At 41.5% G+C, this 25634-nt stretch overlaps 1 protein-coding gene across 1 annotated transcript; it reads left to right on the top strand.

The window, feature by feature from the left end:
- Positions 1–262: 262 nt before the first annotated feature.
- Positions 263–24876, top strand: slc25a14 (solute carrier family 25 member 14; the record flags this gene model as incomplete). The annotated part of the gene is made up of 9 exons (XM_080748518.1): positions 263–367; positions 5291–5482; positions 13613–13751; positions 14697–14791; positions 15697–15782; positions 17314–17406; positions 20347–20471; positions 21449–21662; positions 24835–24876. Exons 2-9 carry the CDS (start codon positions 5419–5421, stop codon positions 24874–24876), a joined length of 858 nt encoding a protein of 285 aa, XP_080604644.1. The 5' UTR covers positions 263–367; positions 5291–5418.
- Between the last annotated feature and the right edge of the window lie 758 nt (positions 24877–25634).

Genomic DNA, 25634 nt, shown 5'->3' with positions numbered 1-25634 from the left:
GAGATTCAGATTCAGTTCTGACAAGTCATTTTAGGTTGTCATGCTCTGAAAACACGTTGTGAGCAGATGACTAAAAACTAAATGGATGTTCACTCAAAAGGACTAAAATTGAAACTGCTTCATATTAGTGTGGTTTGGTGCAGTGTCTAGTGCCAGTAGGTGGCAGTAATGCTACATCATGGGGACTCCAGCCGCCATTAGAGACAGAAGAAGAAGAAAATGGGAGGAAACTTCCGGTCTCCTCTGTTTGCGGATAGAATGGAAACAGTTTGACTTTTATCTCCAGCTTTTTATTTTAATATTTCTGTTTATTCATGAAAAGCTCAAACATCTAGTCGCCCACCGAGTCCTTTATACACCACAGCAGGTAGGAGAAGTGTGTTTTTATTGATGTCAGAGGCGTTTTAAAGTGTAAATAGAAACTGTTTATTTCTCTAAAACCGGTTGATTTTAATGTGCGCACCGACCACACATGCTATAGAACGACGATACAAGGAGACGACGTTGACGTCATCGGTCACTTCCCGAATGGAGATTAAAAGGCCTAGCCTTTAGCATTAGCCGAATCCTTTTTTTTAACTTCATTATTCGTTTTTAATGACTGCTTATTATTCTTTTAATAACTATGCATATGTTTTGGGCATGCTACTAGTTGGTGTGTTTTATCATGACGTTAGAACTGTAGCTGTCGTGCTTTGCTTCCCCCGCCCTCTCCGAGGTATCAGCCAATGAGCTTTTAGAAGCGCCGGATGTACCGTCGTCGCTGCTTAGCAACGGGTCTTTTTTCCCCTTTATTTTTGTGTAAGGCATAATGGTAATAATAATAATAATAATACAAAAATAATCATTTTAAGTTTGAATTATTATGAAAATAAATGATTTAAACGTACAGGGGGCATATTTAAAATGTTTGAGAATATGGAAACTTTTCAACATTGAAACGATTTTGATTATTTAGGCCTATAACAAGAATAGTGTTGTATTGATTTTGTATTTATTTGTGTGTGTGTGTGTGTGTGTGTGTGTGTGTGTGTGTGTGTGTGTGTGTGTGTGTGTGGGGGGGGGGGGGGGTCATATATACATATGACTTTATTGTGTCAGTCTCTGTTGTTTCAGTGCGACCTCACCCTTAAGGCGCCTTACTGGTATCTTTAAAAAATTACGAAAAATGTTTGTTGACTACCTTTTTTTCACTGACGAAAACAAAATAAAAACTAGACTAAAATGGAGGCACTAAAATATGACTAAAACTACATGTGATTTTATTCAGAAGACTACGATTAAAACTACATAACAATTTGCAGTCAAAATTAACAGATTTATATTAGTATTGCACAAATCAAATTTAAATTTATGTACATAAAAGTTAAACTATCTGCATTCCTAGTGGATTGTTGACCTTAGGAAAACTCTGATTTCCATCACAAAAGGTCGTCTGTGAAAACCACAAAAAAGAAGAAAAAAAAAAGATAAAAGAAAAAGATAAGCCTTTGAGTTTGGGCAATGCAAGGCAAAAGCAGCTACCCTATGCTCGCGGTGTGTTTATAGCCAGTGGGCTGTGCTCGACTGTCCGCAGTGCTGCTGAGATGCTGAGGCTGAGAGCCGCATCCATACATCCTTCTCATCCAGCCGTAAAGAACCAACCTCATCATTCTGATTTCACCTTAAATCCATTTCATTTTCACAGTTTTAGTTTGACCTAGGCAAACCGTAATTCAGAACGGATTTCTTCTTTTGCAATCTGCAGAAAGACCACCGGGCCTCTAGAGGAGACAGGGGTGGGTGGTGGGGGGGCTCATAGAAGCAACATTCTGGATATATATTAATAAAAAAAACTCAACAAAAAACGGCTAATAACTGTTAGACGTTGATGCAAGATGTTGAGTTTTTCTCATCATGCGCGCCTCCCAGGTAAGGTAGGGCCACCTGCTAAGTATAGCTTATGTCTTTAATAGCCATTGTTCTATCGATTATACTGTTTCGAGTCGTTGTGCAAAATAGTGCGTAAAATAGAGGTTGTTTTGTCTGGTAGCCTATAGTTTCAATGTGATGTATTGTTTCGATAGTATAGCCTATTGTTTAGACTGCGGCTAGGTGCATTGCTTACCTGCTATCCTGCTATGTACAGATCATTAGACCGGTAGACCAGTGGTTCTCAACCTGTGGGTCGTGACCCCCAGGGGGGGTATAAAGGGTGTATGCACATTTCTAAAGTGACAATTTGAGGACTTTTTAATACAGCTAAAATGACAAATTAATCATTGGTCAAATATCAGAGGCAGAAATTGTGAAAATAGCAAATCTACATGCTCACATGGAACCAAATAGACACCTACTTGTGTGTACGAATAGAACCAAATGGACCAGGTCGTTTTGGTCTATTTGTACACTCTCAGAGTTAATGGCTGGTGCTTGAAATTAAAAAGTTTGATAATTGGTCAACTGGTTTGTAATTAATTGCATAGCAAGATGTGAAGTCCTCAGACCAGCTCTGACTGTCTGAACTGATTTCCTCAATGTTGGATATGGGTTTCTTCTATGTGTTCTGTGTGTGGTATTGGTTGACGGTTGTATTAAACCAAATTATGTTGTATTAAAGGAGAATTCCGGACTAGCCGTTTTATTACCTTAATCTTTTGTCATATCACAGCACAGAACGACTGGTAGATTTATTTATTTGTTCTTATCTCAAGTCCACCGCAGCTCTGACCGTGAACAGTGGTGTACAATGCTAAATGGCTTATTGATATTGCAAAAAAAAATCATGGGTTTCATTTGTAGTCCCTTGAGGAGGACCAACACAGGTGTTTCAATTTGTCTGGCATAGAACTAATGTTCTACGCCAAACGGAACACCTGTGTTGGTCCTCAACATGGCCGGTGTAGGAATACAAATGAAGACCCATGAATACTCACAATGACATAATACTCTCCACAGTGTTTTGTACTTGCAAACCGACTTTTCTTCTGTGATTTCAAGTCCCCTTTGAGCCACCGCAGTCCACTCCGCAGGCTCATAACACTGTGTCATTGTGAAAAACATATGTCTACGTATATTCTTTTTGTTTTCTTTTTGGTGCGATACCTACAGTATAAGCGATTTAGTGTTGTAGTTGTACCCCACCGCGCACGGTGGGAGCTGTGATGGACCCGAGAAAAAAACGGACAAACTAACAAAACAGAAAACTTCTAACCACATTTTGTGATAACAAGAGATGGGACGATAAGCGATATTATCGTTTATCGTGATAAACACTTACGATAATCGTATCGAGGAGATTTAACACTTATGTTGCAATGATTTTTTCTCTTCAATGTCTCGCGTTGCCATGGTTACCATAGACTTCCATGTAATTGTGCAAGTGTGTAAAAAGTGCACGCCCATGCCTAGATGATGCACCACGTGTGTAGATGCTGTTCACAGCTTTCAAACAAAATAATCCGCTTGGAAATCCGTTCAGGCATTCATGATTTATCAGCCATTATGTTTTCTACAGATGTAAACAAACATGGCTGCCATGTTTGAAAGAATGGGTTGGTATGGGGGTTAAACATGCAATTTCGCGATCGCGATCATGCCTAATACATTTCTGGAGGTCCAAAAAAATGTTTTGAAAAAAAAAAAAATTGTTTTTTTTTTTTTGTTTTTTTTTTAAACGGCCCAAACTCTGGAAACTCGGGGTTGGCACAGCACTAGTACCAATACAAACTCGGGAAACTCGGGGTTGGCACCATATGTGTTAATATATCGTGATATCGTCCTCCGTCATGCACTGGGATCAATTCACCTTTTATTTGCCGAGCTGCATATCCGGTACCACTTAAACCCTCTATAATTGGTAAAAGGTACAATAAAAAAAGGTATAATATACGCACTTGATACCGTTTTTGGTACCGTTTTATTTTTTTTCACTCTCTATCAAATGTCTTTGCCAAAAAATAGCAGATCTACAAGCTTGTGAGCTTGTAGATCGGCTATTTTTTGGCAAATGTTCCGCCCCAGGATAATATCCTGGTAATATCGTAAATCGCGATTTCTTTTGTCACAATAATCTTGATATGACATTTTCATATCGTCCCATCCCTAGTGATATCATAACGTCAAATTAAGGCCATAAAACGGCTAGTCCGGAATTCTCCTTTTAACCCATTTAGAACAGGTACACATTATTGTGTATCATTATTGTATGCTTTAACCATTGAAAAATAGCAGATATACAAGCAGATATACGAGCTTGTAGATCTGCTATGTTTGAAAAATCCTGAAAATTAGAATTTTGACCCGATTCTATAAGTGCCTTTTGAATCCTTCTAAGGTTTTTTGAAAAACCTGTGTTTCTATATGTCAGCAATCTGGCCAGCCATCGTCAAAGAAAAGGTCCTTTTCACTTAACTGGAGCTCAGTTAGTCTGTTCTTGAGAGACTACTATGTCAGTGGTTCTCAAACCTTTTCATGTGAAGGACCCCCAAAATGATATGTATTTGGCACCGGACCCCCATCTCAAAATATTTAGTTCCAGGCAGGGACCACCCAGAAGCAAAATTTGAGTTACAAACGTTCGCTTTGAAAACACATTTATTCAAAGATTTGCACACATTTTCACAACTTTTTCTAAAATAGCAGATCTACAAGCTCGCAGCGCGGCACTCGGTGCCGTGCTGTGAGCTTGTATATCTGCTATTTTTCAATAGTTAAAGCATTCAATAATCAGGGTTCCCACGGTCATGAAATTCCTGGAAATATTTTGAAATTAGAAAAATATTTTTCCAGTACTGGAAAAGTTTTGAAATTTATCAAGGGTCCTGGAAGGTCCTGGAAAAAATAGCTATGCATTGTCTTTGGTTATTGATTTTGTTAATACCACTCTGAAATGACAAATTAAACATTGGCCAAATGTCAAATATTAGAGGCAGAAATTGTGAAAATAGCTGATCTACATGCGCACAACGCCTCGCAATAGAACCGTGTTATACAAAATTCCTCAACTCTTAGTGCTCGTCAGGGTGGGGGGGGGGGGGGGTCCCCAGTTAAAATATGATTATTTTGGGGGTCACGGCCTGAAAAGGTTGAGAACCACTGGCATACACTACTTCTCTTGTCTTTGGGCATTGCACATAAGAGTAAGCGACCTTGTTATTGAGCTGAATTATTGTTATATAGTCCCGGAAATTGGGTTAAATATTCTGGAAAAGTTTTGGAAAAGTTTTGGAAATTAATTGGTAAAAATGTGTGGGAACCCTGAATAATTCTAGGCCCTAAATGTTAACGTATTTCCTTGTCTGTGTTGCAGGCGTGCTGTGCAGGGAGCAGCTGCTGTGCTGCTTGCTGCTGCTGCTGCTTCTCTGCCTCCACCAGGCACAGGGAGCCGCCGCGGCTGCCGCAGCGGCTGCCGCAGCGGCCAGCGGGGCGGCGCCAGAGATGAGCGGCCTCAACTGGAAGCCCTTCATCTATGGAGGCATGGCCTCCATAGTGGCTGAGTTTGGTACGTCACAACCTACACTTTCTACATGAACTAGTTTACATTCAAGTTTACAACTTCTAAAATGAACTAGTTCATAGTTCATAATTCCACATTTTGAACCAAAGTTCATGGTTCCCAGGCATTGACACTAAGGCTTGCCCACTTTCGGGCAGGTGAAATTGGTCTTTGGGTTGCCCGACCGGGCAAGTGCTCATTTGAGAGGGGACACAACCGTCTATAAACACAGCACCAACGCGCTCTGTCTGGTATGGTCTGTGGAATGTAAAATAAGAGCACTGTTTACCTATAATGTGCTATTTTTACTGTTGCTACACTTAAAAATATAAAATAAGTGTGAAAACATAGACATATTCAATCATAGCTATGTAGGTATTTAGATTTGGAGGTATTGAGATATGACATTTTATCACACAGCCCCAGAAAGTAAAGAAATAAGTGTATAATGAATTGTGCAGTAATTAAAATGTACCTATCATCTCGTAATGGACAATTTACTTTTCGGGCAAGTGGACAAGAACTTTGGGCAAGTAGAACATGACCTGTACTTGCCCAACAGGCAAGTGCCACTGAGACCTTAGTGTCAAGCCCTGGTTCCCCAAAATGAACTAACTTTGTTATTTTTTTCTTTTCTTTTTTTCCCCTTTTTTTAGACGTTGCTGCAAGCTATTATTTGTCAACATTATTGACTCAGCCCCTATAGAACCACACACATCAATTATTTCCTTCAATTTCATTGAGGTGCCCACAATGTTTAGGTGCCCACTCTTCCTGCACCCTTATTTATGAAGGCAGAAGTTTGAAACCGTCGCACATCCTGCATGTTTTCCAAAAGACAAAGTATAAGTCAGGCTTTATTTGGGAGACGTAACGAGGAGGCGATGCACACACAGTGCTTCAACTGTGGATGCAAAGAAAGACGAGACGGCGCGCGACAGCAGGTGCCCGCGCGAACGAGCGGAGGTCAGAATGAACGCATTCGACAATAACATTCATCAAGAGGAAATAAAGAACGTTCAGTTCACGGTCGCCACAAAATACGAACGAGTTCATGAACGATCGTTCATTGAACACGTTTAGGGACAACACTGCAATCTGGGAAATGATTCTGTAAAAAAGCTAAGAAAAAATAGCTATATTTGCCCTCTGGGGGAACCACCACTTTATTTAGGTGTAGAAACAGGAACTCCCCTTTCTTAGGCCACTTCCTCCTGTGTTCATTCCCGCTAACAACCACAGACATAGAAATGTAGACGCCTCCTTGGGCTCTGGGGCATAATGCATCGCGGCACTCTGCAACCAGTCGTTTCTGGTCGTTTTCCACTTCCACGTGCGTCACAGAACCGGTAGTTGGTAGGCCAATCAGAGGCAGGTGGGGGCAGGTCTTTACGTACGCAGCCTCTAAGAACAGCTGAGCAGAATCGGAAGTGGATGGAGACATGCCAATAAAGCTCTGTAGAATTGAATTGTCCCAGAAAAGACTCACTGTGATAGGCCTGGGGTCACTTTGACTGGCACTCCCGGATGTCCGGTCTCCAGTTGTTGCTCGTTGCTCCAATGAACTGCAGCGGCGGATGAGGCATCTAGCCTTTTATATCAATCACTACACTACATGTAGAATTAGCAGAATCTGTCTTGAGAGATTAGGTACATTTACGATTTAGTATACAGGTAAATTGTGTTTTAAAGATAATGAGCCAAGAGTCTGAATGGAATCTGAAAGACTGAAGTTTATTCCATGTAAGAGAGAGAGAGAGAGAGAGAGAGAGAGAGAGAGAGAGAGAGAGAGAAAGAGAAAGAGAGAGAGAGAAAGACAGTAATAGGAGACTGAGACAAAGACATGCTATATGCTTCCACTGCTCTCACTGCAAACGCACGCATGCATGCACACACACACACACACACACACACACGGGCGCGCGCACACACCCCAGGGGCGGAAATCGCTGACGATTCGATTCCGATTCAGAGGGCTGCCATTCAATTAAATTCCGATAATCGATTATCGCAATTCATCGAGATTCCAATGCATGATTTATTTCCCCCTCACTTTGTGACTAATAAACAAAGTGCTTTCTAATGTTGCATAATGCAGACAGATTAATTTACTTCCATTATCTCTTATTACACTATAAACAAACAATTTGCAGTTTATGCATTTAGCAGAAGCTTTTAATCCAAAGCGACTTACAATAAGCAGGTAATACATCAATATAAATAAGCAAGCTAATATGTCAGTACGTCAACTTATAGCCTTGATGTGTGCAGATCACAGGTCTCATTTTAGTTTGTAAGTCTCATTTGCATTGTTCCAAGACCCACTTAAGACCATTAAAGGCAACCGGACACTTCCAACCTCAGACGAGAAACGTCATCACTCATTAGATTAAATTGATCTACAAGTCTACAATGTGTTGTGGGCTTGTGGTGCACCGCCTTGACAACTTGTAGATCAGCGTATTTTGGCAAGAGAGTCCCTCACTCGATCCACTGCATGTTAACCCATTCAGAATGGGTACACATTATTGAGTATTATTATTTTATGCTTTAACTATTAAAAAATAGCAGATATACAAGCTCACAGTGCGGCACTGAGTGCCGCGCTGCGAGCTTGTAGATCTGCTATTTTTTTTAAATCGTGAAATTTTAAATTTTGACCCGATTCTATAAGTGTCTTCTGAATCCTTCTAAGGTTTTTTGAAAAAGAAAGTCAAAGAAAAGGTCTTTTTCACTTAACTGGAGCTCAGTTAGTCTGTTCTTGAGAGACTACTATGTCAGTGGTTCTCAAACCTTTTCATGTGAAGGACCGCCAAACTGATATTTATTTGGCCAAGGACCCCCATGTCCTTGGCCAAAAATATTTAGTTCCAGGAACCACCCAGAAGCAAAATTGAGTTACAAACGTTTGTTTTAAAAATACATATATTCAAAGATTTGCACAATTTTTCATGATTTAAAAAAAATAGCAGATCTACAAGCTCGCAGCGCGGCACTCGGTGCCGCGCTGTGAGCTTGTAGATCTGCTATTTTTCAATAGGTAAAGCAGTCAATAATTCTAGGTCTAAATGGGTTGTTAATAAAGTAGTGGACTACTCTCATGTGTAATAAGAATAAGATGTTTACATAAGAGTTTAACCTCACGACCAAAGGCTAATAAAACTGGGAAAGGAATGGATATTATATAAGCCAGCTTTTCAATTTTGCTCGCTCACCTTTGCCGAGGTAAAAATATGAAGCTGGAATCCGCAGATATCCAATATTTTATTATTTTTTAGTCAGAGCTTTATTGATTACTGAGGGGAAATCTGTCCTTTGGACGAACATATCCTCCTCTTTCCTACATCAGAATTGTAAATGGAGTACTGGACACGGCTAGATTAATCCATACTGTATCCTCATATGACATATAAGCGTTTGTGCGATCAATATTACAGATTTATGGTGCAACATCTGGAGTTGACTTGCAGAAACATGCTGAAGGACCTCATAATTCTGCTCTAAATGCGTCAACTGAAAAAGAAAAAAAAAAGGTAGAATCATGTATATAACGAGTAAGACTCCCTAATCGGGAGATAAGCGACCGTCAGGTCGCATGTATACACAAATTGGCCTTAGCAACCTCATGGTGGCGCTAGAAGAGGGGCATGTGAGAAATCAGGGGCGGAGGTTGTGGTTTACCAGCCAAGGAGTGTGTGTGCAAAGTGTGGCATGGATAGGGGCAACGGTGCCGGAGATAAAGAGTAGGGCCAAAAGTGTGACGTGGCGTGACGGACAGACGGAGGGACTGACTGACTAACAGACAGCCGGTGGAGGTTTTCATAGTAACTTGCGACCTGACGGTAGCAATTAGCATCCAAGCAAAAGATCGCTTGGCAACTATTTTATTTAATTTTCTTATGTGTTCACAAAAATAACTTTTTCATTTGAGGTTTGACACTATTGTAATTGATTTTGCATGAAGAATAAGGCATTCTAATAACATATGAAAGGGTCGAGGCATTTAAGTCTGCTCCTGAGCAGACTTGAGTTTGAGTGTACTTCCGCTAGGGCATTCACCAAATATTCGAAAATCAAAGTCACTATTCGACGTTGTTCGTCGAAATCGAATATTCGCTTATTATTATGTTTTTCTTTTGTCTTACTGTATATATATTTCTTCATGGTTAATAAAGCTTGGCTAGATAGGAAGTCGTACGAACCCTGACAAGCACTTAGAATTGTAGGTATTACATTTAATGTGACTCGGTACCACAGATAAATATTGTGAAAATAGCCGATCTATATGCTCACAACTCCTCGCAACGCTAGGCGTTGTGAGCATGTAGATCTGCTATTTTCACAATGTTCGCCTCTTGCTTACTCAATAGTTGACAGTTCGGCCAGTCCTGTCGAATATTTGACTATTCAAATACTTTGAGGTCGAATAATTCAAATACTAAAAATCGCTATTCGTGAATGCCCTAACTTCCGCCAAAATCCAATCTTGTTTTCGGAGCATGATACCTGTGCACAACCAAGCATGAAATGGCTTGTCTTTTAGTTCTACTGGGTCTCCCTAACATTCTAGTCTAGTTTTTGTTTGTTGACAGAATGATCAGTACATTTAGTCAGTTTAAGTCATTATGGCTTAGTTTTTAGTTGTGGTTAATCAATGAACATTTTTCGTCATTGTCATACTGTAGATGGCTCTATCATTATTCATTCAGGCTAGTGAGAAAGAAATAATAAAAAAAAAACAATGCATGATTAACAAAAACAAAAAGAGAATCGTGATCTTTGCTTGTAATTTCGATTCAATGCATTGAACGTCAATTTTGATCGGATTTCGATTCCTATTGAAATGGTGATAGTTCATGTTAAATGTATGAAGTAGTACATGGACAGTACTGTATCTACCAGTGTGTCCATCTGGTCAACTCCTTTAATTTCAGGGGGGTCAATGACACTAATGTCCAGCTGTCACTATGTATGTGTGTGTGTGTGTGTGTGTGTGTGTGTGTGTGTGTGTGTGTGTGTGTGTGTGTGTGTGTGTGTGTGTGTGTGTGTGTGTGTGTGTGTGTGTGTGTGTGTGTGTGTGTGTGTGTGTGTGTGTGTGTGTGTGTGTGTGCTGTGAGAGCAATTTAAGTGGTACAGCATATCTCAGTCTCATGTTACTCTCTCTCTCTCACATGGATTAAACTTCAGTCATTCGGATTCTATTGCGGAATCTTGGCTTGCCTCGAAAGCACAATTTATACTTAGCTGTGTGACAAAAATAGCTGATCTACAAGCTCACAATGCGTCGCTGCATGACACGGGTGTGAGCTTGTAGATCGTTTGGTATTTTTAATACGATCCATTTGAAAATGGATCCAAATGGATGTGTACGCTCTCAGAGTTGCAGACCTGTAAGGGTCCATTTGGAACCCCCCCTATGGGGCTTTTAAGCTGTGACATCATTTTGTAGGCAGAGGAGAATCTGCCCCCAGAGCATTTTCTGTCCCTCGCTATTTTCAACAGATCTGAGACAAAAATAACGACTAAAGTATAATTCTAACACTTTCCTTTCAACAACAAAGAGAAGAAAAATGTGTAAATAGTAAAAATAGTAAAAAGATTCACGGAAACTGGGGGCAGAAATGCTCCTCTGCCTACAAAATGATGTCATACTTAACAGCCCCATAGGAATCGTTAAAGGGTAAATTTCATGTTATGTCTGTCTCTAATTCCAAGCCGTTTCAGATGCCAAAATGCCCTTTGTTGGCAACGGGGCGCTGTCTTTGGGCTAAAATTGGAACGATACAGAGAATAGGAAATGAGCCCCCTGTGATATAGAATGGGGCCGATTTCAAAAGAGTACTGTTCAGACACGCCCATTCAGAAAATCACTGAAATGAAAGGCAAGGCTTAGAGTTAATGAATGGGGCTTTTTGGGCTGGAAGAGACACTGGGAAGACCAAAAAACAAGAAGAAAATTAAAAATGTGAAATTCATGGAGGAACCCAAATCATTAAAATCCTACTAGATCCCAACCCTAATTGTCTCCACCAGCCGAAGGCAGGGGGAGAGTATGTTTTCGCCCCTGTCCGTGCGTCCGTCCGTCCGCCCTCCGAGTTTGTTAACAGCTAATCTCCGGCGCCGTTGGCCCGGTCGCTGCCAAAATGAGCACACACACTCCCTGGATGCCAATTCAGAACCTCTGCCCCACATTTTTCACATGGCCCTGCGCCACCATGAGGCCGATGTTTGCAAAACACATTTCTGTACACTACTCCTACAGAATCACGCAAATCGGTAGACAGTATCTCTACAGTCATGTGATCGACATGGATCTGTCTGATTGTCCATATTCCATCCTGATTGGCTGAGATTGGCTTTCAAAGTTTGTAAGATTGGTCCGTTTTGGACAAAATGCCTCAAATCACAAACGCAGAGTGCAATTCACATGAAATCGCGCACACACGTTCCCACTAGGCCGAGGAAGAAATGACACTTAACATTTTTGAAATCAGCCTCATGGTGGCGCTAGAACAGGCCAATTTGTGGTTTTACCTATAACTCCAACGATCAGTTTCAAACTTTGTAAGCGCTCTATAGGCCAAGGAAAAACCCTTTCCTTGCATTTTTCACATGAGCCTTTTATAGCGCCACCAGGAGGCCGACTTATGTAAGACACATTTTTGGATATTACTCCTTCAGATTTTACCCAAAACTAACACAAATCAGTACACAGTATCTCTACAGTCATATGATCAAGACGGATCTGTCCCATATTAAATATTCCATCCTGATTGGCTAAGATTGGCCTCCAAACTTTGAAGGATTGATCCGTTTCGAACAAAATGCCTCAAATCAAACACAGCGTGCAATTGTAATGAAATTGTGCACGCACATTCGCAAATGGCCAAGGAAGAAATTACATTACAAACTGTTCAAATCAGCCTCATGGTGGCGCCATGAAAGGTCTAAGATTGGTGAAGAACACATGCCACCCTTTTTACATTGGCCTATTATAGCACCACCAGGACGTGTGGCCTGGTGGAGACCTGTGCTCGGAAGAGCACTTCTTCTAGTTTCATTATCAAAAATGGCCGCCTTTAGAAAAAAGAAAACGTTTGGACACCTCTGCTCTAAGTCTAACACATGTGGATGGTAAAGCTCTTCAGACATATTTTCTTTTTTTCCTTTCCCCTTTTTTTGCTGGACAGGTCCCAGGAGTCTGTCCAGCTCCTTATCCAGGCCTCATGTCTTCTCGGAACTTGATTACTGTAACTCCCTCCTTACTCCACACGTCCTAGACTCTTCTCCCTTCCCTAAAACACCCTGGACAACACTCCACAGGTCCCAGACTCTTCTCCCTTCCCTAAAACACCCTGGACAACACTCCACACGTCCCAGACTCTTCTCCCTTCCCTAAAACACCCAGGACAACGCTCCACACGTCCTAGACTCTTCTCCCTTCCCTAAAACACCCTGGACAACGCTCCACACATCCTAGACTCTTCTCCCTTCCCTAAAACACCCAGGACAACGCTCCACACGTCCTAGACTCTTCTCCCTTCCCTAAAACACCCAGGACAACGCTCCACACGTCCTAGACTCTTCTCCCTTCCCTAAAACACCCTGGACAACGCTCCACACGTCCTAGACTCTTCTCCCTTCCCTAAAACACCCAGGACAAAGCTCCACACGTCCTAGACTCTTCTCCCTTCCCTAAAACACCCTGGACAACGCTCCACACGTCCCAGACTCTTCTCCCTTCCCTAAAACACCCAGGACAACGCTCCACACGTCCTAGACTCTTCTCCCTTCCCTAAAACACCCTGGACAACGCTCCACACGTCCTAGACTCTTCTCCCTTCCCTAAAACACCCTGGACAGCGCTCCACACGTCCCAGACTCTTCTCCCTTCCCTAAAACACCCTGGACGATGCTCCACGCGTCCCAGACTCTTCTCCCTTCCCTCATGTTGATTGATTGATTGATTGAATACTTTACACAGGCAGACGTTTGAGCTATAAGGATAACCTGGGGACTTGTTTCCATTGTGGTCCTTTGTATTCAATTAATCAGCATAGCGTAAAGATAACAAGATAACATACATATCATCATGTGACTTATTGCTTTATTGTACGTTTTTTTGTGTGTGTTCAGGTACGTTCCCCATCGACCTGACTAAGACCCGCCTCCAGGTTCAAGGTCAGGCCCAGTACACAGAGGTCAGGTACAGAGGGATGTTCCACGCTCTGTTCCGCATCGGAAAGGAGGAAGGAGTCAAAGCTCTCTACTCTGGGTGAGTCACAACTCAACTGTCACTCATAACTCACTGACTCATAACTGAACTGACTCACAACTCACCGACTCCTAATTCTCTGACTCCTAACTCTCTGACTCACAACTGACTGACTGATAACTCACTGGTTGAACCAATATCATGTTACCGTAATGTGTGTGTGTCTACTTTGTGCTTTTTTTGTAAACTGTTAATAAAGGAATCAATCAATGTGTGCGTGCGCTCTGAGCTGCTGCTGCAGCTGCGCTCACTGATCAGGAGACAGAGAGAAACACAATGAATGAACTGAAGTGCTGTTTAACTTGTGTGATGCTTTAGGCTGACCTAGGATCAGTTTAGTGCAGCAGCTAGGGCTGTCACGATTATGATATTCTACATTCTACGATTAATTGTCCACTCAAATAATTGCGATTAACGATTTAATTGTATTTTGTCGTTGTCAATTACATTTCTGTTTGGCTTTTAGGCTTTGAAGTTGCACATGGCAGATATGACACATAACCTAAATATACAAAGAAATGAAGGACATATTTGACAACTTTATACTTTAAAAAGAACATTGATAGTGAAATAGCCGATCTACTTGTGTTGTGAGCTTGTAGATCTGCTATGTCCACTACTTTTTTAACATTTTGAACAGATATACAGTAAACATTTTTCAATATGTAAACGATTATGACGATTATCACAAAATAATTATTTTAAATAATTGCCATTAGACGAATATGTAATAAATGTTACAGACTTTGCAGCAGCGAGCCAGCAAAATGAATGGCTGTGTAACGTGTGTGATAAATTATTATTTATGCTGGTTTAGGATCAGATTAACAGCAAGAAAAAAAAGTTGAAAACCTGTCAACATCACTGCTTGCGGGTCCATTTGGTTCCATTCTCAGATTTGTGGGGGATTGACATTAAGTGTGGATGTTGTTGTTGTGTGTCCAGGATCTCTCCGGCTCTACTGAGACAAGCCTCCTATGGAACCATCAAGATAGGGACCTACAACACTCTGAAGAGAATGTTCGTCGACAGACCTGAAGGTAGCTGTATGTCTGTCTGTCTGTCTGTCTGTCTGTCTGTCTGTCTGTGGAATGTGTGTTTAGACCAGCAACGCATTATTCCGCATTATTACTTTAAAGGAGTAGGTCACCCTCAAAATGACTTTTTTTCTATTGATTACTCACGCAATGGAGACTTGAGTTCAATAATATTGTTTTGTGTTTGTCGCATTCCTAAGACAATTCCTAAGATATTATAGTAAATTTACCTCCACTGATTACGGAGGATGGGGACCCAAATGCATTTGGGTCCCCATCCGTAATCAATGGGGGTAAATTTATTGTAATACAATTTTAGTCTTAGGAATGTGACAAAAACAAAACAATATACATGTATATACAGTATTATTGAACGCATGTCTCCATGGGGTGAGTACAAGCTCACAGCTTTACTGTGAGCTTGTAGATCTGCTATTCTTTCAAAAATCTTGAAAAGTTGTGCAAGAATATTTTGACCCGATTCTACTGTATAAATGTTCTAAATCAAATGTGGTTCTCATACTGTTTCATGTCAAGGACCCCCAAAATTAAATGTATTTGGCCGCGGACCCCCATCTCAAATATATTGTTCCAGGGACCCCCCAGAAACAAATATTTCAGTTACAAATGTTTGCTTTTAAAAAGATATAATCAAAGATTTGCAAAAACTTTTAAGATTTTTCAGAAATAGCAGATCTACAAGCTTGGTGTGAGCTTGTATATCTGCTATTTCTCAATAGTTAAAGCATAGAATAATGGTGAAAGTGATTCCAGGTCTATAACAATGGTGTTGTTATAATATAACATACGTTATAATATGTTATAACGTTATAATATGTTATAACGTTATAATATAACATATTATGTGTAGTTGTGTATATTGTGTTTCTAATGGGTGTGTGTTACAGATGAGACCATGGTGCTCAATGTGTTTTGCGGAGTCATTTCTGGAGTTCTGTCGTCTTCTCTGGCCAACCCTACGGATGTCCTGAAGGTACACACACACACACACACACACACACACACACACACACACACACACACACACACACACACACACACAGTTGTGTACCAGAGGTCTGGCAATTTCTATTTTCTGGGTGAAAGAAAACATGTTCAATGGATGTTACAGCAGTGTAACTTTACACAACGTGTACACGCTCGTGGTTTCCGTGGGCCTTCAAAATAAGGTGCAATCAATGAGGATCAATGCTGGTAAGGTCTACCAACCTGAATTAATAAATACCTGGCATTGTGTTAAAGGAGTAGTTCACCCCTAAAATGAGTTTTTTTTTTCTCTATTGATTACTCACACCATGGAGACTTGAGTTCAATAATATGTTTTTGTATTTGTCGCATTCCTAAGATGAAAAATGTATTATAGTAAATTTACCTCCATTGATTCCGGATGGGGACCCGAATGTATTTGGGTCCCCTTCCGGAATCAATGGGGGTAGATTTATTGTAATCAAATTTTTGTCTTAAGAATGCCACAAAAACTAAAAAAATATTAGTGAACTCAAGTCTCCATGGCGTGAGTAATCTATAGAAGTCATTTTAGGGTGAACTACTCCTTTAAGATATCCAAACAAACGTTGTGTAACATTTTGGCAACAACCTCCTCACCTTTGGAGGATTATACAAGTTCACTTTGACACTTGTTTCATGTTCGTCTCATGCCTGATTTATGAATTAGTTGTATGACTGGGTCATGCGCGGAACATGGCAGATCTCCAAGACTACAATGCATCGCATCCCCAGCACTTTGTAGGCTTGTAGATCAGGCTTCAGTAGGAAATGGCAGTTTACTTTGACATGCAAGACCAATACAGCAGCTGTGACTCGTACAGTTCATTTCTGCTGTGATTATATGATAAAACACTGTCTAAATAACATTCTGTACATTTTAAAACTATAGGATACCAGTTAAACAATGAACCTATCATCTGTCTAAACCATAATTTGGCAACTGAAATAAATACTGGAATACTGATACATTATTGATTTCAGCTGTTACAATTCCAACCATACCACTAATTACTTCAGTCTTAATGACATAGCATTAGTCTTGTTTTAATGTCCAATGTATTTGTATTTAAGCTCATAAATATAAATGCATTTGAAAAATATTACTTTTCATACATGGTTTCTACAAGCTCAAAACGTGAGCTTGTAGATTGTCTATTTTTGATTGTACATGCATTGTGGCCCTCTGGAGTTAGTGTAAAAATATAGTAGCCCTCTCATCATATCAGTTAATCTTATGATATTTAGTTGACTAAAACTAAAAGGAATGATTAAATATGACTTAATGGAATTTAATTCAAAAGACTAAATCCAAATGAGCTGTCAAAATCAACACTATACCTATAAGGCAAAAGATTAACAATGATAAGAATATAAGATGTGTACTTTAATTCTAACTGTGTGTGTGTGTGTGTGTGTGTGTGTGTGTGTGTGTGTGTGTGTGTGTGTGTGTGTGTGTGTGTGTGTGTGTGTGTGTGTGTGTGTGTGTGTGTGTGTAGATCAGGATGCAGGCTCAAGGCGCCATGCAAGGCAGCATGATGTCAAACTTTATGAACATTTACCAGACGGAAGGAACCAGAGGACTCTGGAGGGTGAGACTTTATACATATTTATTTTATTTAGAGTAGCCAATTCTTTTTCACAACGTTTTTTTCTCCCCAATTTAGTTGTTTTGCCAATTAATTCCTCCCCACACATATCAGTGTTGTCACTGCTGTTGTATCCTACTGACTCACCTGGCAGTGAGGAGCCTCCACTGGGAGGACATACTGTTGTATCCTACTGACTCACCTGCCAGTGAGGAGCCCCAACCGGGAGGACGTACTGTTGTATCTTACTGGCTCACCTGCCAGTGAGGAGCCTCCACTGGGAGGACGTACTGTTGTATCCTACTGACTCACCTGCCAGTGAGGAGCCTCCACCGGGAGGACATACTGTTGTATCCTACTGGCTCACCTGCCAGTGAGGAGCCTCCACCGGGAGGACATACTGTTGTATCCTACTGGCTCACCTGCCAGTGAGGAGCCTCCACCGGGAGGACATACTGTTGTATCCTACTGGCTCACCTGCCAGTGAGGAGCCTCCACCGGGAGGACGCAGGGCCTTCGTCCTACTCCTCCTGATTGATTGATTGATTGATTGATTGATTGAAGACTTTATTAGAAGTTTGCATAGGAAAAGGTACAGTTTCATGACGGTACAGTTCACTGGTACAAGGTCTACTAAAAGGAGATCCTAGAAAAGACTAAGCTTATTTCCATAGGAAACCATTAAAGTATCTCATATAACATTGAATGACAGACGGATAGAACACAGTACTATGCAGTAGATATAGTCAGGAAAAAAAGGGGAAACAATTTAAAAATAAAAAAATAAAAAACATCATACAGTAGGTAAATACAAAGAGGGGTCAGGGGATGGTAGGGCTGGGCTATGTTTGTTTTTACCAGTTGCGAACGGCTGCTGCCTGTAAGTGGTTTTTCAGGGCGATTTTAAAGGATGCTAGTGATCCACACTCCATTAATGCCTTCGGTAAGGCGTTCCACATTTTTGTGGTATAGCAGAAGAACGAGTTTGACCCTTTGTTTGAGTTGACTCTGGGTTGAACACTCCACAGATCAACACTCCCTGCTGACAAGCTCCACATCCAGCCCATAGGAATACATGCAGTGACCATTTATTGGTCACCATTTCCCTCCCCTGAGGGTATTTTTTTTTCTTTTTTTTTGGAGGGCATAAGATAATCATTCCCTGCATGAGTCAGCACAACATGCACGAGTATAGGCTGTACCAGGGAATCAGGGATAGGCAACCTTTCGTGCCGCGTTGCGAGCTTGTATATCTGCTATCTTTTGAAAGATTTTCACATATCTTCTCCTCTGGTGAGGGATCTGTGGCCATACACATCATTTTGGGGGTCCTTGGCACGAAATAGTTTGAGAACTTTGATTTAGAAAACATTTGTATAATAATCGGCCTGATGTCAAATGTTCATCAGACATCATGTATACTTTACAAAACAGACCATTTCTTACATTTAGGGAAGAAACATTGCTGTGCCCACATTGAGGTGCCCACTGCCCAGTCCTCCAGCTCAGAGTGCACGCCAGTGCATACACACACAGTGCTTATTGTAGACTGCTATGTGGCTGCTAGATTCTTTTATGGAGTATCAGTGCCATCTGCTGGCAGAATCAAGAATCATAAAGGTTGTCACTAAAGCAGCCAAATGTCCTTGGGAGTTATTCTGCTAAACATTGTGCAACATCCTAGACATAACACAATATTAAGTAAGAAGATAAATTAATAAATGTAATAAATAAAACATGATGAGATTAAGCTAACAGTTACGTTTTGTTTTTGTTTGGGAAAAAACGCCTGGCTGGGCTGGCTGAGTGAACATGCACTCGTCTCTGTCAGAGAAGTTGCTTTTCCTGGTAGCTCGGGAACTACTTTCTCGTATAGAAGTTGTTCTTGTAGCGAATTATTAAGAACTTTTTGAATTGGGACGTGTCTATGATGTTCATGTTACCATAATGTAACCCTTTTAGAGAAGAAATAAAGCCATGCGAGGTCTCGGTTTGCCTATATTTTATAATGGCTGAGAGCATTGTTGGAAAAAGTTCTCTTAATGTTTTATAAAAGTATCAAAAGCATCAATACTGCAATGTAGACATACTCTGATACAAGTAGAAGTCCGGAATTCAAGATTGAGTAAAGGACACACACCGGAATCTCTCCCCTGTCAGGTGAAAAGAACCGGCTTGGACTCCTCGTGCCTAGAAGGAAGCATGAGGTCAGTCCGTTGCTCTCCCCAGGTTGGCAGAGGGAGTGTAGCGCCCAGGATTACATTAGATAATTGGCACTGGGTGAAAAATGGGTTGTAAAATCGTGGGTTTAAAAAATAAAAAGCCATGATAGGTCTCAATTCACATCTGTTTTATAATGGCTGAGAGGGTGGTACACCTCTCAACCATTCTAAAATACAAGGTAAACTGCTGCATGTAAAACTCTAGTGCAGGGGTCTTCAATGTTTTCAGGCCAAGGACCCATTAGTTGTGACAGAGATGAAGCAGGGACCCCCCATAGATTCCATATAGTTTCATTGTTTGACAGCACAATCATCAGTATATTTTGGATTCATGAAAAATGTTCAGATATTTAACCACTTGAACCGTCAATACTTAATAAACTTGACCTTTCACTCTGTAATTACTCTGCTCCTTTTCCCCTCTACACCAAAGCTCTTTGACGAAAATAGCTGATCTACAAGCTCACAACGCCTCGCGCTGCGAGGCGTTGTGAGCTTGTAGATCTGCTATTTTTGTCTAAAGTTCTCGGAATATGGACACAAGGGTTCAATTGGTTAAAAAAAGAGAGAAAGGTCTCTATCGCTGAAAGATTTGGAGGCTCTGAGGACCTTCTAGGGGTCCCGGACCCCCTGTTGAAGACCCATGCTCCAGTGGCTTATTGCTTTCTGTTGAGGCCACAGGTCCTAATCTTCATCCTGCTCCTCTCCTCCTCCTCCTCAGGGCGTCATCCCCACGGCCCAGCGCGCCGCCATCGTGGTGGGGGTGGAGCTTCCCGTCTATGACATCACAAAGAAGCACCTGATAGCCTCCGGAGCCATGGGAGACACCATACTGACGCACTTCATGTACGCATATACTCTGTGTGTCTGTCTGTGTGTCTACAGCAGTGGTTCTCAACCTTTTTCAGGCCGTGACCCCCAAAATAATCATATTTATTCGGGGACCCCCCACCCTGACGAGCACTAAGAGTTGAGGCATTACATTTTGTATAACACGGTTCTATTGTGAAAATAGCCGATCTACATGCTCACGTAGATGGGCTATTTGTGAAAATAGCCGATCTACATGCTCACGTAGATGGGCTATTTTCACAATTTCTGCCTCTAATATTTGACAATTTGGCCAATGTTTAATTTGTCATCTTAGAGGTATTAAAAGGTCCTTAAATTGTCACTTTAGAAATGTGTAGACACCCTCTACACACTTAAACTTTATGTTGGTTTGTTTACTGTTGCGTGAGAAAACAACATTGCACATTAAGTTAATCATCTGGGGACACTCCAAAATAATTTGGCGACCCACAGGTTGAGAGCCACTGGTCTACAGGGGGTGGGCAGCTTTTTGTTGTGGAGACCTTTTACTGTATGTCCCCCCCAAAATTACTTTGTTTCTATCAATTGCACACTACATTAAGGATTGAATTCACAGAGATTTTTTTGCTTCTGTGGCAATGATTTGATGACCGACAGAGTCAAAGAGTCTCCATTGAGTCTCCAACAAATTAGTCAGTATTTCTACATGGGGTGTGTAATTGATCGAAAATAAGTAATTATTTAGGTGAACTACTCCTTATTATTAGAGGCTCCTTTTTACTGAAACCAAGTTTAAAAGGAGAATTGAATACACAACATAACAATAAGAAGCAACTGAATTTCAATGGTAGTGGATGGAGAGGAAGGACTTTTGTCCCACCAAGACACAGCAGCCAGTGGGTGCAAAGAGGGGCGGGACATCGGGCGGGACTTGACAAAGGGTCAATAGCCGTGAAAGGCCAAAGAAGACATGCCGCCCTTTTAACTTTTTTTCTTTTTGTTTCTTGCAGTTCCAGTTTTTCGTGTGGCCTGGCGGGGGCGCTGGCATCCAACCCGGTGGACGTGGTGCGGACGCGCATGATGAACCAGCGGGTGGTGACGGTGGGGCCGCTGTACCGCGGCACGCTGGACGGACTCATGGTCACCTGGAGGAACGAGGGCTTCAGCGCCCTCTACAAGGGCTTCTGGCCCAACTGGCTCCGACTGGGGCCCTGGAACATCATCGTATCCTTCCCTCTGTGTGTGTGTGTGTGTGTGTGTGTGTGTGTGTGTGTGTGTGTGTGTGTGTGTGTGTGTGTGTGTGTGTGTGTGTGTGTGTGTGTGTGTGTGTGTGTGTGTGTAGGCCTGTCACAATTATTACGCTAGTAAGACGCCTCAGGGCGACATCGCCCTAAAGCGCCAGTTACCCATATATGGAGACCCCTGGTACCCATATATGGAGATCCATGTACTGTATATGGAGATATGCTGTGCGAGCCCAAACATGCTTACTCTGTTATTCGTTATGTGAAAGTCCTATGATGTCTATGACATATGACATCATACCCTTTTATGCCCATACATGGAGATCCCTGTCTGTAGAACCAGCCACACAGATATGGGCTGTCTTGGCCATCTGTCTTGGCCATATATAGATTCTGTTAGTGTGGTATGTGGCCGATGTGGCCTCCATTTATGGGCATTCCCATATGAAGTCCTGTTAGATATGGGCTTAACTTCTGTGCCAAATGCCAAAATGGCTCCAAGGTAGCTGTGCCAGGATTTTGTATGTTTTTCTTTACTATGCAATGAAAAAAAATGTTTTTTTATAAGAAACAGACAGTTGTTGTGATTCAGTGGCAAAAAGAATTTTGTCAATCAGACAAATGGTTCCAGAGATAGAGCTGTTTGAATGAAAAAAATCAAACCTCGGTTCGAAGTGGAGCGGTGAATCTGAGCAGCTATACTGTGTGTGTGTGTGTGTGTGTGTGTGTGTGTGTGTGTGTGTGTGTGTGTGTGTGTGTGTGCTGCAGAACAGCACCCCTCCTTTAACTTGTGTGTTGTGTGTGGCCACTCAAGGTATTGCCAGGCTACAGACACGGCCAGCCAGCCAGCCACATACATACATACATACATACATACCCACGGACATACCTGTCTATTGGGAGCGCTTTCACCGCTCCAAAAAGTGTCCATCCACTAGAATGGACACACATGAACACACATTTTCTCAATCAGCTAAACGAGGGAGCGAACACACAAACAGAGAAAAGCATCTCTCTCTCAGGTCATTTTGACATCTTTAAAAAAACAAAAAACACAAAAACCGTCATAAACCGTCATTGGCACCCAGGGCTATTGGAAAAAAACCGTCATTGGCACAGAATGAGTTAATGATGACATCAGGGAACTCCATATATGGGCATAAAAGGGATTCACAGTGAAGCCAGAGAATGATGTCAGAGTGGCAAACCGTTCTGTTAACTGTTCTGCTGCTGTAGACGATCCTCACCGTCATTCAAATCAGTGACTACATGACGCCGTTGACAGCGCTCACCGTCAATCTTACTGTATTTACAGTAAATGTATTAATACTTACATAATGTAGCTCCGGTCGCGGTCGCATCGGTAATGTCCGCGATTTGTTTAAAACGCACGTTGGGCGTGCACGCGAAGTGAAGCTCCTCCATGTTAAGTCAATGGAGAGGCCCATAAAGATACTTCATTTAATCCAAAAGAGCCATTTTGAGCCATTTTGCACCAGATCTGATGTAAACAATACACACGGCAGGGCGCAGCCATCTTTCTCTTCTCGGCTCACACTGTCATGTGACTAGATGACGTAATCGTTGCCGTCAAGTGATAATCCAAAAAAACAAAAACAACCCCCTTCCAGCCCTTCAAAATAATAGCGGCGGCCGACGGAGGAAACGGCGCGGCACCAAGGCAACAAGCAACCTTCAGATTAAGAGGCACGAGTTGTGTTAAGATGGTTCCCCTGACACATCACTGTGACATCACAGGTCTATTGGTTTGTCGCTCTGATTTCATGCTCTGACATCGCTGTCCAGTGTCAGGCTGGACCACTGCGTAATAATGCCCTCTCCAGTCTCCAGCTCTCCTCATGTTAAATTCTTCAACCCACAGCCCTGCATTGGGCGCGGTGGTAGGCTATTTAAATACATGGCTGCAGTACGGGCCGACAAAATAATTAAAACAGCGGCGGGACTCGCAAAATCCTGCAATAAACATACGGCTTATATATATTTATGCAGAGGAGAACGTATCTCTTTCTGTCTGTCCCCCCCCCCCCCCCCTTTCTTTCTCGCTCCGTGCGTCTCCATTTGACACAGAGAGAGAGAGAGAGAGAGACAGAGAGAGAGACTAGGGGTGCGCTATGACAGAGTGACAGGGCCAAATATCAAAGCTGCTAGATATCTAGAAATGCTCTGGAAGCTGTCGGCTAGTGCTCAGATCTTTTTGCAGAGCTTTTCACACACAGCGAGTAAAACCCCAGGGAGCAAAGCCTGATCTTGCAGCAGATTGTGATTTTCTCGGCGAGTGCCAAAATCGGTCGGCAACAGCATAATCCGCTCAAAAAGTCGGGCAGTGTGTTCGAGCCCTAAGGGACTCATTATTGCGCCAAATCACTTATATGGGTTTGGAAATTGGTTTAAATATTATGGAAAGGTTTTGGAAATTCATTGGTAAAAATATGTGGGAACCCTGATAGATACATATATGAATATTTATAGATTTTTTTTACTGTTAAGGACAGTACTTTATTTGTGTGCCAGGGTTATGCATCGAAAATAGCATTGTTATCTTGTAGATCGGCTATTTACACTGTTTAAAAAAAACTAACAACGGTGATGCTGATTTGAAGGTTTACCAGAAAACTCGCCCTAAAACAAACTCGACCCAAACTCGTTTCCCAACGGGTCTGTGGCCTTAAGCTAGATGCAGATTAGACTAAAATCAAATCTGTGCTTCTGGGGGTCCCTGGAACAAAAAAGTTTGCGATAGGGGTCCATCCGTGGAACAAAATATTTTGAGACGGGGGTCCATGGCCAAAAACACATTTTGGGGGTCCTTAACCACTGATAGGCACATTCTGCAAATAAATGTCTTCTAAATCATAACAATTTTCTGAAAAAAACTTATGTTGCCATCAGTGTTTCTCAAACTTTGTCATGTGAAGGACCCCCAGAATGATATGTATTTGGCCACCGACCCCCATCACAAAATATTTTGTTCCAGGGACCCCCAGAAGCAAATATTTGATTTTAGTCTATTCTGCATCTAGCTTAAGGCCACAGACCCGTTGGGAAACGAGTTTGGGTCGAGTTTGTTTTAGGGCGAGTTTTCGGGTTACCGATTTGAAGTCACGTGTTTTCTTTAACATCATCATCCTCAGTTCTTCATCACATTTGAACAGTTGAAGAAACTTCCATTGTAACCATGGGCCTTCAGTCTCCACCAGAAGATCATAATAATAATAATTCTACACTTTTATTTGACTGTGTCGTTACGCTTTTCTACACTTTTTGAACAGGTTTGTTTGTTTGTTTTTATTTTATTTGATCGTGTTTTCTTTGATCATTGATCATATTTGGACGAACCGCCCTTGAACGCACACTCCCTCCAAAAGAAACATTATGGAATGTTTTCTTTTTAATTTATTTTTTTATTTGACCCCAGATAGTCACGTGATCATTTCATCATGTGATCAAGCTGTGAATGATGTCAAGATATTAAGCAAGGAGCCAAATTCCAATACCGTAAACCCCATTAAAGGAGTAGTTCACCCCAAAATGATTTTTTTTCTATTGATTACTCACGCCATGGAGACTTGAATTCAGTATTTATTAAAAATAAATTGTATTTGTCACATTCACTAAATATTTAGTACATTTACCCCCATTGATTCTGGATGGGGACCCAAATGCATTTGGGTCCTCATCCGGAATCAATGGGGGTACATGTATTGTTATCAAATTATTGTCTTAGGAATGCGACAAAAACTCAAAAATATTATTGAACTCAAGTCTCCATGGCATGAGTAATCAATAGAGAAAATTATCATTTTGGGGGTGAACTACTCCTTTAAGACCGATTAAAAACAAGTCTTCTAAATCCTAACAGTTCTGAAAAACCTGTGTTGCTATACTGTATATTGTTGTTGTCGGGCAGAAACAATCTCCATATTCAAACTTT

The sequence above is a fragment of the Nannobrachium achirus genome, assembly GCF_963921795.1.
Source record: "Nannobrachium achirus genome assembly, chromosome: 19".
Lineage (NCBI taxonomy): Eukaryota > Metazoa > Chordata > Actinopteri > Myctophiformes > Myctophidae > Nannobrachium > Nannobrachium achirus.
Note: the sequence above shows the minus strand (reverse complement) of the source record. Positions and strands in the feature narration are given on the sequence as shown.